The sequence below is a fragment of the Microcebus murinus genome, chromosome 16, assembly GCF_040939455.1.
Source record: "Microcebus murinus isolate Inina chromosome 16, M.murinus_Inina_mat1.0, whole genome shotgun sequence".
NCBI classification, from domain to species: Eukaryota; Metazoa; Chordata; class Mammalia; order Primates; family Cheirogaleidae; genus Microcebus; species Microcebus murinus.
The window spans coordinates 59,247,816-59,261,187 of NC_134119.1; the positions used below are offsets into that span (position 1 = coordinate 59,247,816).

Here is a 13,372-nt window from a genome sequence, read left to right on the forward strand (position 1 = left end):
GGGCCCAGGAGTTCCAGGTTATAGTGAGCTATGATTGTGCTGCTGCACTCCAGCCTGGGCTACAGAGCAAGACCCTGTCTTTTGTCAAAAAAGAAAAAGATACTTCAAGGCCCTTTAATGAGGAGCAGAGACAGGCATTTATTTCAAAAGAAATGTTATTGAGTACTAGGCTTAGCAAACCCCAGCTCAGCCAAGCTTGGACAGCACCTGCAGCGCATCTGCCCGCCCTAGCTGGGCTAGGTGTGCGCCAAGCTGGCCGAGAGAGGCAGAAGGCTCCCTTGCCACCACCATCTCAATCAGAGCCCGCAGCGGTGAGCGACTTGGCCGCAGTGAGTAGGTGAAGGTGGACCAGGTAGCAGGCATCCCATATCTTGCGGCCAGGTGTCGAGTAGTGCCACACGACATGCCCCCACCTGGCCCAGGCTCAGGGTCCAGCAGGACAATCAGTTCCTCCAGCACCTCCAGCTCATCCAGGAGGCGCGACAGGGGCTGTGACGCCAGGCTGGGCAGCTCTGGGAGATGGAGGGATGAGTAAAGGGGGAGCTCTAGGAGATGGAGGGATGAGTAAAGGGGGAGAAGGCGGGCTTCCAGTCCACCTCCCCCTTCCGGGTGCCTTCCTGACTAACCCTTGCTCTGGAGTGGAAGCAGAGAGACCTTCCCTGCCTTCCCCGTCTCCAACGCCTCCAGGGCACCTGGGGGAGAGAGCAAGGAGGAGAGGGTGTGGGCACTGGGGCCTCCACAAACCGAACCAAGAGGGGGAAAGGGGACAGCTTTACCCTTGTGCCGGCAGAGGTGCATCCGCAGAGCCAGCAGGAGGATCACTATCACTGCCCAGGTCAGGAGCAGGAGCAAGACCAAGGGCAGGACAAAACTCGGCAAAGCCTCCTGAGAGGCATCGCGCTCAGATGTCTTTGAGGAACTGGAACTCGCTGGGGAGCTGGGGGCGCACGGGTTTCCAGGTGTCAGCGGGCAGTACCCCTTAGCAGGGACCGGCCTCTGGGAATAGGAGGTCGGAGTAAAGCGGAGGCCACGCTCCACTCCTGCCCTCTCAGCCCAAACCTCTCATCCCTTATATCCTTCGATGGGGACACGTCCCCTGCCTGATCCAGGCCCCCAGCCCAACCCCTTAAGGTTCGCCACCTGATACTGCTATGGCCCACCCTTACCCTCTTAAATGGGGCTACACCCTATCCCTAGATCCAGACCCCACCCCTCCGATCTCAAACCGTGCCCTCCCACCCCCGACCCACCTCCGGCTAACCCTCCCCCGCCCTTCGGAGTCCGACAGGCACCTCTCTGCAGCGCAACCGGCTTCCACCCCGGCTGAAGGCGGGAGTGGCTGGAGTGGAGGCCGTGGTTCCGCCGTCGCAGGGGCCACATAGTTCCGCGCCGTCGGGGTTGCACTGCCCAGGAGAACACTCTCGGAACGGGTGCGTTATGAGATCGCCGTAGTCATCGAACCCGCAGTTTTCCGCAAACTCGTAGTCTAGTGGAAGACCTGGGCTCCAGCGCGGCCTCTGCCTATCCCAGTGGGCCCCGCCCCCTCGTGCCCGCCCAGCCTATCAGCGCACGCCCCGCCCCCTCCCCGCACAGGCCCCGCCCGTTTCACCACAGTCCGCTGGTTGGCCCTTCTTATTCCCCTCGCGTCCTGCGCCCCGCCCCGCGCCGCCCCGCCCGGATCCACCCACATAAAGCCCACTCTTTCCTCCGGCTGCTGCCCCGCCTCTCAGGCCATATCCTCTCGCTATCGCCCTGTCGTAGCCCACGCGGTGCCCTTCCACAGGCTCAGGCCGCCATCCCCGTCTTGTCTGCAAAAGGCCCACGGACCGCACCCCTGCGCAAGCCTCACCCGCGCGTCCCCGCACCTCGCCGTTCCCCAGCTCCCGGTCACCCACTCGCTCGTCCCCGACTGAAGCGTGCACCCAGCCCCGCTTCTCACCCGGGCAGGGCGGCGGCCCGAAGCGCTGCAGGCAGCTGCCGCAGCACTCGTTGTCTGCGTTCCAGTATTCAAGGCGGCCGCAGTACTCCGAGGCTTCCCGCCTCGCCGCCAGGGCCAGTAGCAGCACGGCGGCTGTCAGGAGGAGGCGCCTGGGCCCCATGTAGCTGGGGACCGAAGCCTAGGGGACCTTGGTCGCGGGACTTCCACCGCAGCGCCTCTGTCGCACTTTCCAGGGAGCCCGAGCAGAAGGACGCAGTTTATGTGGGGCAGCAGGATTCCCAGGCCCCTCTGGCATTGTGGAGAATTAGAACCGTTAGAAGTTACCAGGCACTGTAGCTGGTGCCTGTAATCCTAGCTACTGAAAGGGGCTGAGGTGGGAAGATCGCTTGAGCCCAGGAATTGGAGGCTGCAGTGAGCTACGATTATGCCACTGCACTGTAACCTGGGTGACATAATGAGACATCGTTTCTAAAAAAAAAAAAAAAGAAAAGCACATTGCTGGATGCGGTGGCGAGGGTGAGACAGGACGATGGCTTTAGCCCAGCAGTTCAAGGCCAGCCTAAGCAACATAGAGAGACCTCGCATGAAATAAATAAATAAATAAAACGCCTAATACAGCACCTGACATATGTTAAACTCAATTTAAGTGTTAGGTACTATTATACTCACTGCCATCTCAGGGCAATGGGCGTCAATAACCTAGCCCCGTACTCCCTGGAGATTCCCTCCCAACTCCCAGCCACCTCCCTTAGCTCCTACCCCTAATCTCTGGGCTAGGACTCCTCTGACCTGCCACAACCAGGCATCTTCCTCTTGAAGAAGCCTCAGGGAGGTACTGAGGTTTCCAGCACAAGTATACCCCCACCTCAAATGCAGAAATAGGGCCAAAGGGTCTGCGCAGTTCTCCAACCTGTTCGAAGTTCCTCATCATCAGAAGTTATGGCTGAAAGCCAGCCCACATCCCCTTTCGTCATTTGACTTGTGGGTGGAAGGAAACTCCGGCAAGTTAAAAACAAAGCTCTAAACCACCAATCTAGAACTTTATTAGGGCAGGGTGGTAGGAGGTCTTTATTGAACAGACTACATTATGGAGCCCCAGAACCTGGGGATGGTAGAGCTGGAAAGTGAAGAGGACTCTGAGAAGGGTCCTGGCCAGAACATCTGTGCCTGTGAGGAGCGAAGGGAAAGGGGCCAGAATCTCAGAAGCAACCATGACAGTGATATAGGGAATGCCACTGGTTCCTTTCTTGGGGTTGGTGGCCAGTTTAGGACCTCGGGGGTGACCTGGGAATAGGGGCAGAAAGAGTTGGGATAGAGCTGTGAGGAGTGGTGCAAAGGGCCCCGAGGCCTGCCTCTGTGCTCTGGGATGGGGCAGGAGAGGTGCAGAAATAACTAGGGTTCTAGCAGGTGGTCTCAGGATAGGTACACAGTGGCTAATATCAGGGGTTGGAGATCCAGGCTGGTCTTAGATTTGGGGTTCAGGCTGGTTTAGGGGTTGGGACTCAGGTGATCTCCAGATGGGGCTCAGGACTATTCTTAGGGTACAAGAGTCTTGGGACACTGTTATTGCAACTTAGGGTAGGCTCATCTCAGGGTATAAGGGCCTTAGGTATGAGGAGTCTTGGCAGGCTGGTCCCGAGGTACCTGCTACTGGGTTCCTGCCCGTATCTGTTGCCAGAGGTTCTGGGAAATGGGTCGCAGGTGCATGAAGTTGCAGAAGGCACCATGGGTACATTCCCTGGGTAAAGGGTAGACAGATGGAGGAGGTAAGCGTCATTGGCAGCCCCCACCACACACAGGAGTCTGGGGCTCAAAGTGCCCATCCCATCCTCATACCACCATACCCCATCTCATACTGCCGACAGCATGACTCCCGGAAGTCAGTGACAGGAGACAGCTCAGCATGCACAGCCTGTCCCTTGAACTGGCGATAATTGAGTTCAGCCACTGCCTGCTCTGCATCCTCCTCCTGTAGGAACTGAGGGGGAAGTCAGTCAGGGTCAGCAGCAGAACTCAGAGATCTTCAGGGAACTAGTTAGCAGCTCTGGGGCTGGACTGGATTTAGTGATGAACCTCTCAAGCTGTGAGGCTTCAGTGGCGGCCATGAGACATTAAAAGCTTCCACCTCTGGGCTCTAGGGAGGGTCAGCAAGCACCTTGACATAGACATTGCCCATGATGTGGTCCCCCAGGTTGTCGCACACATTCATCTCTTCAATCTCCCCATACTCCTCCTGCAGTTCCGTGAACACCTCCTGTGGAAGACCGGGAGGAACTCAGCTGAGCTCCTGGCCCATAAGAAGTCCAACCTACCCCTGCCAAGCCTCACCTTAAAGAAGTTATCATAGTGTTCCTGCACCTCCACGTCGCTCACGTGACCTGGAGGAGGGGAGGAGAGTGGAATGGCGGGTGGCCTGCTGGGCCTGTCTGCCCTGTCCCCAGGCCTGATTCCTTATGCACAGTGTGATCCCTCTGTGGTTTGGGCTGTGTTCTGTGGATTTCGGTACAAGTTGGGCAGCAATATGCTCTGAACAGAATTTAAATACAAAGGGCGGGGCCTGAACTCAGAGAGCTGGGCTGCAGGCAAAAAAAAGCCGGGCACGAGGTTGGGCGTGGGACCTTGCACCGGAGAAGGAGCCTAAGCATCGAGAAGGAGCCTAACCATTATAAGTGCACCAGCAACACCAGCCCCTAAGAAACCAGAAGGGGCTGGAGGATCCCTAGCCATGATGTGTATCCCAGGAGTGTCGTCTGTACAAACAGGAGGGTGGCCAAGCGCCTGGGAGAAGGGCCTGAAGGCTGGGGAGGAACCTGCAGAGAGACGCCTGATCAGAAAGAAAAAGGCAGGCGGTAGGGAGGGCCTTATAAACCCGGAAAATGAGGGACCTCGTGATGATGGACAGCAGAAGGGGAGGGCTGGGGGCGTTAACCCTGAGGGCTCCGTGCCCGGTCTCACCTGGCTGAAGGTCGGTTTGTTATGAATGCGGGGGCATCGGTCCCCGTGACGGCAGGCCCCGATCCTAAAGTAAAAGGAGCAGTTAACCCTGGAAGAGATGCAAAGAGAGAGGTGAACCGAGGGCCGGAGAGGCCGGACACCCCAGAAACACCGCCTCGAGCCGCCCACCCACCAGGGACCCAAGTGTCCCGGCCCCAGCCCCCCGAGAGGACATTCCTGCGCCCGGTCTCACTTGTTCGTCTCAGTCCCGAATATCGAAGCTAAATATTCAGCCATTTTTACCCGAACCCTCCAATTCTGTCTGCTTCTACGTCACTTCCGTTGCTTAGGAGCGTTGGGAAGTGTAGTTCGTTGCAGCCTCTAGCCGCGCATCACGCGCTCAGACGCTCCCTAGTGCGCATGCGTGTTGGAGGACCGCGCCCTCACTGCAAAATTACCGACCAGGCGTTCTCGAAAGCGCATGCGTGCAGCGCTGCTTCATTAAAAAAAAAAAAAAACTACAAACTCCAGAGAAACCCTGGGCATCTCGAGCAAACGTCCATAGTTGAGAGTAGCAAAGACATCCCAGCCGGAGGAAGTAAGCTCCACTGGTGAGTTGGGGGTCCTTTCGCGCACCCCAATAAACATAAAAAGCTTATCAATCCAGGCAGCTGGTGGGGGCGGGGGGTGCCCTTGTTTCAGCAAACCCACCCTTAAATTTGTCTCGATTTGTCGTAATAGGGGCGTGGTTGTTCGTGATCCTCGCATCTGTCACTTAGGGTCAAGGCTTGGGTCTCCCCACTCAGACCCTTGGGACAACCCAGCCGCAGCGCAACTATGAACTTGGAGCGGGTGTCCAATGAGGAGAAGTTGAACCTGTGCCGGAAATACTACCTGGGTAAAGGCCAGTCCCTCAGGGTCCCTGAAGAAGAGAGGAACCTGGACTAGAGCGCCTGAGGGAAGAGGTGTTAGGGTCTGGATTCGTGGGTCTAAGAGATGAGGCAGCTGGGAACACTGAGTCCTGGGTCTGAGCCAATGGAGGCCCCGGGTCCTGAGGAAGGAGGAAGCTGTGGCCTTAACTTCTGGGTCCTAAGAGAGGAGCAAGGTTGGGGGACGGACTGCTGGATCCTGAGAAAAGGTGGTTGAGGAATCAGATTCCTGGATCCCAGGGAAGAGCCAGCATTTCGGAGCCCCTGACGTCAAGCAGAGATCTCCATTTGCACTTGGGTGTGGGAGAGGTTTCTCCAAATAGGTCTTGTAGGTGGGAGTCCGGGAAGACCCTCATTGCCTTAGGACCCAGTGCGTTTTTTTTCTCCCTAGGTGGGTTTGCTTTCCTGCCTTTTCTCTGGTTGGTTAACATCTTCTGGTTCTTCCGAGAGGCCTTCCTTGTCCCAGCCTACACAGAGCAGAGCCAAATCAAAGGCTGTGAGTTTAGGGTGCAGATGAAGGGTGGCCAGTGGGTGGGGAGAAGGGGAAGCAGAGAACCTTGGTGGTGGTGGTGGTGGGGGTGATGGTAGCTCCAGAATTCTGGGGCTCTATGGGAGGTAAGAAAGGGCTAGTCCGGGGGAGTCCAGAGAGCAGCTGGAGGCCACCCCTACCCACTCCTGTTCCCCATTACAGATGTCTGGCGCTCAGCTGTGGGCTTCCTCTTCTGGGTCATTGTGCTCACCACCTGGATCACCATCTTCCAGATCTACAGGCCCCGCTGGGGTGCCCTGGGGGACTACCTCTCCTTCACCATACCCCTGGGCACCCCCTGACAGCTCGTGCACAGGCTGGGGACCTTCCCATTCTCCCAGAATAGGCTCCTTTGCCCTAAGACTTGTTCCCATGTCTTATGTTTTCTGCTGACATCCCCCAATAAAGGACTCTAACTTTCAATATTGACTTCCTGGGATCTTTTGGGGGTTGAAGCATAAAATGATTGACATTCAAAAACATTTATGGAGTGCTTACTTTGTGCTACACATTATGTACTTTTTTCCCACTGAATATTATTCACAATCCTCTAAAACAGAAGCTTTCCTGCTCTGGAACCCTATTTTATAGATGAGGAACCAAGCAAGGAATAGTGCCTCCATTTCTAGGTGCTGTTGTCCTGCACTGGTAGTTGTGAATCCAGAACATGACTCTCCTACTCTGGGCCTCAGTACCCTCATGGGAAGTACAGATCATGATGCCACCTCTTAGGATTATCTGGCCAGGACATATGTGGTAAATGGAAGTCTCCTCATTCTCTGAAGAAAGCATGTTCTGCAGAAATAAAAACACTCGAGAGTGCTTGCTCAGAGAATCCTTCCTTGACCATCTATTTAAAATTCAGTCCCCATCTTGACACTCACCATGTCCCCTTCATGCTATATTCTTTCTCCTATCACATTTCACTTAAAATGTTTACTGTTTATCTTTCCTTCCTCTAAAAGATAAGCTCCATTAGAGCAAAGATTTTTGTCCATTCTGTTCCTGGCAGTGTCCCCGGTGCCTGGCACGCTAATAAATATTCGCTAAATGAAGGAGATTGTGCCTTAAAAGACAGTAACAGGTAGGTGGCACCTAGCGAGTGCTCAGTAAGAGGGGACCCAGCCTAACTCCAGACTGGTCTCCTTAGGGACTGGAGGAACTCCCACAGTTGGTTAAACCCGGTAAATATCTAAATTGGTGTTGCTCCACACATTCTGGCACTACAAGTCCCGAGAAGCCTCTCGATTCCCGATCCTTCGCCGCCCACCGTGCCCCGCGCGGCGCAGGCGCCGTCGCTCCGGGTGGGTCTCGGGACGCAGAACTACACCTCCCAGGAAGCGGGACGGTTGTCGGTTTGCTTCCGGAAACGGAGCCCCAGGAAGGTGGGAGTTAAAGCCGGAGCCGCCTGCGGCAGCTGTCAATTGGTCAAAGTTTGAGATTGATGGCTGCAGTGACCAATGGGGAGAAGCGCCTGCCGAGGGGGCGTGCCCGCAGGAGCAGAAGAAGGGAGGCGGCGGCGGCGGCGGTCGCGGCTGGACACTGCCCAAGGCGGAGCGTCCGCCGCTCACGGCGCTTACCTCTCACCCCTCCCCGCCCGCCTTCGGCCTTGATTGGAGCCGGCCAGACCCCGGACCCAAACCATGTTCCCGGTGAAGGTGAAAGTGGAGAAATCAGGTGAGGACCCCGAGGTTGGGGACCTGTAGGGGAAGACCCGGCTGTTCCTGTCCCCCCAAGAGACAGGATTGTCGCGAAAAGGGGACTGCGGGACTTCTCCCTGTAGCCCACCTGACTTCGCCGTGTCAGGCATCTGGAGTTTGCTGCCACCTTCGTACCCTCCTGGGCCGTGCTGGAAGTAGCTTTGAGACTGGACGGTGGGGACCCGGGCAGTGGCGCGGGGAGACGCGGGGACCCTGAGCCGGTAACTCCGAGAAGGGCTCTTGTCTTGGCTCCACCTCGGTTTCCCCATTTCCAGCGGCGGTCGTGGTCAGGCGTTGTGCCAGTGAGCCTGAAGCTCAGGGGATCTTTTAATCTTCCCAGTCACTGTGTTTCAGTAATCCTGGCAAGTGGGAATCGTGGTAGGTGGGGAAACCGACGCTCAGGAGGAGGAGGTCATCTTGGGCTGGGGCAGAGCTGATGGGATGCCAGGCCTGGCATGGGAAGGGCAAAAGACAATGGTAAAGCAGTGTAGAATGCTTGACGGCATAAGTGTTATTAAAACAAAACAGAAGCTATGGCGATCAGGAATGGGACAGGTGAGGGACAGCCATGCGGATAGGTGAAGGAACAGCGATTCAGACAAAAGAAACAGCTTTGAAAAGTCCCCGAGGGTGGAAGCCCTGTCTGGCATGTTCAGGGGACAGCAGGGAGGCCAGTGTGGTTGGAGCAGGGTGACTGAGGCGGGGAGTGTGAGAAGGCAGAGGCAAAGATGTGATGGGGTAGGGGACAGATCTCGTGGGGCCAGGTGAGGACTCTGGCTTTTGCTCTAAGGCAAAGGGGAGCCAAGGGAGGGTTTTGAATTCAGGAGTGAGTTAATAAAGGTGTCCCCCAAAAGCCAAAAGAAACTATGGGTAGAAAACTGACTTGGAGGGGACCTGACCACACATGACGGTGGGGGGAAGGGCTAGGCCGGTGTACACCAGGCTGGGGAGTGCAGACGCTGCCCCCCGGCCACTGCGGACTTATGAAGGGCTCTAAGCAGGGAAAGATCAGGGTCAGATTTGGTTTTTTTTTTTTTTTTTTTTTTGAGACAGAGTCTCGCTTTGTTGCCCAGGCTAGAGTGAGTGCCATGGCGTCAGCCTAGCTCACAGCAACCTCAATCTCCTGGGCTCGAGCGATCCTTTTGCCTCAGCCTCCCGAGTAGCTGGGACTACAGGCATGCGCCACCATGCCCGGCTAATTTTATATATATATATCAGTTGGCCAATTAATTTCTTTCTATTTATAGTAGAGACGGGGTCTCGCTCTTGCTCAGGCTGGTTTTGAACTCCTGACCTTGAGCAATCCGCCCGCCTCGGCCTCCCAAGAGCTAGGATTACAGGCGTGAGCCACCGCGCCCGGCCAGATTTGGTTTTATTAGGAAGAGTCCCCTGGCCACCTAGGGAGGGTGAATCAGAAGGGGAGACTGAGGCAGGGAGCCCAGGGAAAGGAAAGGTCAAGACCAGAGTGGGCAATGTAGGGAGGGAGTGTGTGGGAGAGGGACTGAGGGGCCGAGGGGACAGGCCATGGGGTTGGTGGACAGGGGTGTGGGAAGGAGGGTGGTATCTATGGCAGGGTGCAGGGAGGGACTGGGGGACAGTGGAGCCACCCTTGGGGGTGCAGTTCAAGAAGAGGGTTAAGTTTAGAGAGACACTGAAGCCAGCATGGGACCCAGTGAGGAGAAGGAACCTGGGGGATGTCCAAGGAGAAGTGTCCAAGGAGAGGTGTCCAGGAGGCCATGGATCCCCAAGTCTGGGCTTCAGGAGAGAACTGGGCCTGAGGACAGAGCTGTGGACACCATCCATACCCTTGGCACCTGCCCAAGGCCCCCTGCTACAATCTCAGTGGCCCCCATCCCTCACCCTCACCCTGTCTGTCCTCTGAGCCATGTTGAGAATCCCTGTGTCTCCTGGGCTCCTTAGGAAGTCCCAGGACTGGCAAGGCATGTCCCAGGTATCCATCCAGGCTCTGAGCAGTGGGGCCAGAGCTCCTGCCAGCCGGAAGGAGGGAGCAAAGGTGAGAGGACAACATCCATGACTTCATCACTTGAGTTCTGTGTCGAAGGGAGGCAAACCCACAGGCTGACAGGGCCAGTCAGATCTGTGACATGCAGGAAGGTGAGCCTACACTCTTTTTCAGAGATGGAAATACCCACAAAAGGATATTTTAGGGAAATCTCCCAATTTTTAAATGCTGTCAGCTCATTCAGATTTAATTCAGATTTAAAATAACACCACTGCCTCAGCCGAATGAAGCAGGCCTGGGGACAGATTCTGTCCCCAGTTGGAGTATCTGCCTTATAACTTCAGCTTTGGAGGCAGCCAGGGTTCAAATCCTCAGCTCAGCAATTTCTTCACTGTGTCACTTTGGGCAAGTAGCCTAACATCTCTGTGCCTCAGTTTCATCATCTATAAAATGGGACTAAAAATCATAATCTACTTCCAAGGGTTATTGTGAGACTTCAGTGGGTTAATATGTGTGGTATGCTTGGAACAATGCCTGGCACATAGTAGGTGCTCTGTGCCTGTTACTTACTATTTCTCCATCCTGTTAAGAGGTTCATATACGACATGAGCTCATTTAAACCTTGCAACAGTCCTACTAGGTAGGTATCACTGGGAGACCCATTTTCAAGAGGAGGAAACAGGCTCGGTAAGGGAAGGTATTTGCTTTGGTGATCACATGGGACAGCCCTGGAACTCAGCTCGTGCTCGTCACTTCCGTGTCTCTACTGCACCGTGGCAGCGTGCCTGCACCTGGCCGTAGGATTGGCCAGGGCGGAGGATGTGCATGCCCAGGGGCCTGGAACTGACCCTGCTTGGTACTCTCCTCACCTAGAGTTGGAGATGGCCAAGGCCCGGAACCAACTGGATGCCGTTCTACAGTGTCTGCTGGAGAAGAGTCACATGGACAGGTCGGGACCTGGTCCGGCGCAGGGTCATGGGGCTGGGGGTCCTGGCAGGTCGGACTCTCTGATCCTGGGCAGATCTGGGTGGGACCTCAGAGGCTGCCCTGGGGAGGAAGGTGCCTACTGGGGGGGCCGCCCAACGCCTTCCCACTATGGGCCCTTGGAACCCTGAGCCAACAGTCTCTTTTGCTACCAGGGAGCGTCTGGATGAAGAGGCCGGGAAGACCCCCTCAGACACCCACAATAAGTAAGTCTCTGTGGTTGGATCTGGATCTGAGAGTTTGCAGTGGGTGACTGCTTCCCTTGTCCGAGCCCTGACCCCTCTGCCCTGTGCTGCCACCGTCCTGACCACCCCACATATGCAAAGACCCTGTGGCAGAAGAAGCTTAGGTCCCCTCATGGTGGATACCTAGAGCCCTAGGGGGGCAGGTAGGCGGGACAAGGTCTAAGGAGTAGGTGGGCTCATGTAAACATCTCAGGCTTGATCCCAGGGTCCCCAGGGTGCCCTCTGGGGGGATTGAGCAGGCATTTGCCAGGGTCAGCCTGCTCACATCATGCCCTGTCTCTGCCCACAGGGATTGCTCCATCGCAGCCACTGGCAAGAGGTAAGGCAGCAGGGGCTCTGGCCAAGGGACCGGAGGTTCCCACCACCCCCGGTGCTCACACTCCCCGTCCCCACACAGGCCATCTGCCCGCTTCCCCCACCAGCGGAGGAAGAAGAGGAGGGAGATGGATGATGGGCTGGCCGAGGGAGGGCCACAGAGATCCAGTGAGTACACAGTGGCCCTCGAGGTGAGCAAGGAGCCAGGGGGTTACATGAAGATACTCACATACCTCCCACCTCCACGCCCCCAGACTCATATGTGATCAAGCTGTTTGACCGGAGCGTGGACCTGGCCCAGTTCAGCGAGAACACACCCCTGTATCCGATCTGCCGCGCCTGGATGCGCAACAGCCCCACAGTGCGCGAGCGCGAGTGCTCACCCAGCTCACCGCTGCCCCCGCTGCCCGAGGATGAGGAGGTGGGACGAGTGCTGGGCCCCAGCCCAGCCGACAGAGGGGACAATGGGACAGGCTCAAGGGACCCTCCCTCCAAGCTAGTGGGGCAGTGTAGACAGGCACAGGTCTCTGTGTCCCTTAAATGAATCCTGGATCAGAGGAAGCACACAGATGTGCACCCTTAGGCCGAGGGTATGGATGGAGGTGCCTAGGGCAGACATTCGTGGCTACCTAGCCTTGGGGGAGAGGGAGCAGGGTGGCCCTGGGCAGACAGACTGACTTCCAACAGTAGGGCTTCTTGGTGCAGACAATTGTGGCCACCTGGTTGGGGGAGCAGATGGAGACCCCCTGGATTGGGCAGGGGATCTGTAAGCCATCTGGCCTGGGAGCATAGACAAGGGTCCCCAAGACAGACATATATGATTCTTGGAACTATCAAGAGTAGACAGGGGTCCCTAAGTGACACAGATGGGACCTCCTAGACATGACTCCCTGGACAGGTGTAGATGAGGAAGCCTGGGCTGGACAGAAGACAGGCTTACCAGCCCTGCCCCCAGGCTGGTTAAGGTGTCTGCCCTTCACACTTGACTCCTCTAAGCACAGGTTCCTTGGCAAGACCCTCATGTCTTTTGTTGCTGGGAAAGGCACGGGGGATGAAATTTGTATCATTCCCAGCTCTCTGCTCTAACTCTTTTGGGCCTGGTAATGGGGCCCTTGTGTCCCTAGGGTTCAGAGGTCACCAGCAGCAAGAGTCGTGATGTGTACAAGCTGCCTCCACCCACAGCCCCCGGGCCACCTGGAGATGCCTGCAGATCCCGCATTCCATCCCCCCTACAGCCTGAGACCCAGGGCACCCCCGATGATGAGGTGGGTATGCAAGGCTGGCCTGGGGTTACGGGCATATGTCATGGGGCCTGGACATGGGTACTTAGCCTGGCCTCTGTCCACACAGCCCTCCGAGCCCGAACCTTCACCCTCCACACTCATCTATCGAAACATGCAGCGTTGGAAACGCATCCGCCAGAGGTGAGTGTCCCCCAACCTGGTTCCCCCCCACCGCTCCCCCATGGACCCTTGCAATTGCTTAGTCGTCCGTCTACTTCCCCAGGTGGAAGGAGGCGTCTCATCGGAACCAGCTTCGTTACTCAGAGAGCATGAAGATTCTACGGGAGATGTACGAGCGACAGTGATGCTCCCAGGTCCCCCCACCCCAATAAACATCCCCTGACTCCACACTGGCCTCTGCTCCAGCCTCATACTTCCCGGCCCAGACATAAAGCGGTTGGCACAGCTCTAGCACGTTTATTGGGGCAGTGAGCCTAGGTAAGAGTGGGGGATGGGGTGGCGGGGAATTCAGAGAGAAAGGTTCTGGGGAATCAGAGAGTGGTTCTAGATTGGGTCTTAGAGGAGTGTGGAAGGAGGGTTGCCAAGGATAT

The 13,372-nt window shown here is 56.5% G+C and overlaps 4 protein-coding genes across 11 annotated transcripts; 2 read left to right on the forward strand and 2 right to left on the reverse strand.

The window, feature by feature from the left end:
• Window positions 1-109: 109 nt before the first annotated feature.
• Window positions 110-3,676, reverse strand: IGFLR1 (IGF like family receptor 1). Of its 6 annotated transcripts, none has more exons than XM_075993006.1 (6): window positions 3,584-3,676; window positions 2,850-3,106; window positions 1,940-2,227; window positions 1,293-1,486; window positions 627-996; window positions 110-512 (listed from the first exon to the last, which is right to left on the reverse strand). In XM_075993006.1, the coding sequence occupies exons 3-6, from the start codon at window positions 2,097-2,099 to the stop codon at window positions 187-189; spliced, it is 1,050 nt and encodes a 349-aa protein (XP_075849121.1). In that variant the 5' UTR covers window positions 2,100-2,227; window positions 2,850-3,106; window positions 3,584-3,676; the 3' UTR covers window positions 110-186. The 6 variants fall into 6 exon arrangements, with proteins under 6 accessions (XP_075849121.1, XP_075849124.1, XP_075849123.1 ...); XM_075993009.1 differs by having other exon boundaries at window positions 627-692; window positions 777-996; window positions 2,850-3,610; XM_075993008.1 differs by having other exon boundaries at window positions 110-545; window positions 627-692; window positions 777-996; window positions 2,850-3,610.
• U2AF1L4 (U2 small nuclear RNA auxiliary factor 1 like 4) lies at window positions 3,205-5,356 on the reverse strand. The gene is given in 7 exon segments (XM_075993432.1): window positions 3,205-3,223; window positions 3,584-3,607; window positions 3,609-3,677; window positions 3,784-3,917; window positions 4,095-4,193; window positions 4,268-4,317; window positions 5,332-5,356. Coding segments are annotated over 7 exon segments (420 nt in total).
• Window positions 5,311-6,754, forward strand: PSENEN (presenilin enhancer, gamma-secretase subunit). Of its 2 annotated transcripts, none has more exons than XM_012775022.3 (4): window positions 5,311-5,484; window positions 5,653-5,771; window positions 6,194-6,298; window positions 6,494-6,754. In XM_012775022.3, exons 2-4 carry the CDS (start codon window positions 5,711-5,713, stop codon window positions 6,631-6,633), a joined length of 306 nt encoding a protein of 101 aa, XP_012630476.1. In that variant the 5' UTR covers window positions 5,311-5,484; window positions 5,653-5,710; the 3' UTR covers window positions 6,634-6,754. The 2 variants fall into 2 exon arrangements, with proteins under 2 accessions (XP_012630476.1, XP_012630477.1); XM_012775023.3 differs by having other exon boundaries at window positions 5,312-5,484; window positions 5,615-5,771.
• A 1,041-nt stretch (window positions 6,755-7,795) lies between these two features.
• LIN37 (lin-37 DREAM MuvB core complex component) lies at window positions 7,796-13,169 on the forward strand. Of its 2 annotated transcripts, none has more exons than XM_012775011.2 (9): window positions 7,796-8,008; window positions 10,868-10,943; window positions 11,134-11,184; window positions 11,513-11,542; window positions 11,621-11,706; window positions 11,793-11,959; window positions 12,663-12,803; window positions 12,889-12,962; window positions 13,045-13,169. In XM_012775011.2, the coding sequence occupies exons 1-9, from the start codon at window positions 7,975-7,977 to the stop codon at window positions 13,124-13,126; spliced, it is 741 nt and encodes a 246-aa protein (XP_012630465.1). In that variant the 5' UTR covers window positions 7,796-7,974; the 3' UTR covers window positions 13,127-13,169. The 2 variants fall into 2 exon arrangements, with proteins under 2 accessions (XP_012630465.1, XP_075849125.1); XM_075993010.1 differs by lacking the exon at window positions 7,796-8,008 and adding an exon at window positions 8,035-8,252.
• Window positions 13,170-13,372: the final 203 nt, after the last annotated feature.

Coding starts and splice junctions, on each gene's coding strand:
- IGFLR1 (XM_075993006.1), bottom strand. CDS start 2,099: ATGGGGCCCAGGCGCCTCCTCCTGACAGCCGCCGTGCTGCTACTGGCC. Junction 1,487..1,939: donor CGGGCCGCCGCCCTGCCCGG/GTGAGAAGCGGG, acceptor GTCTTCCACTAG/ACTACGAGTTTGCGGAAAAC. Junction 513..626: donor GCTTCCACTCCAGAGCAAGG/GTTAGTCAGGAA, acceptor TCCATCTCCCAG/AGCTGCCCAGCCTGGCGTCA.
- PSENEN (XM_012775022.3), top strand. CDS start 5,711: ATGAACTTGGAGCGGGTGTCCAATGAGGAGAAGTTGAACCTGTGCCGG. Junction 5,772..6,193: donor GTGCCGGAAATACTACCTGG/GTAAAGGCCAGT, acceptor TTTTCTCCCTAG/GTGGGTTTGCTTTCCTGCCT. Junction 6,299..6,493: donor GCAGAGCCAAATCAAAGGCT/GTGAGTTTAGGG, acceptor TCCCCATTACAG/ATGTCTGGCGCTCAGCTGTG.
- LIN37 (XM_012775011.2), top strand. CDS start 7,975: ATGTTCCCGGTGAAGGTGAAAGTGGAGAAATCAG. Junction 10,944..11,133: donor GAGAAGAGTCACATGGACAG/GTCGGGACCTGG, acceptor TTTTGCTACCAG/GGAGCGTCTGGATGAAGAGG. Junction 12,804..12,888: donor AGGGCACCCCCGATGATGAG/GTGGGTATGCAA, acceptor CTGTCCACACAG/CCCTCCGAGCCCGAACCTTC.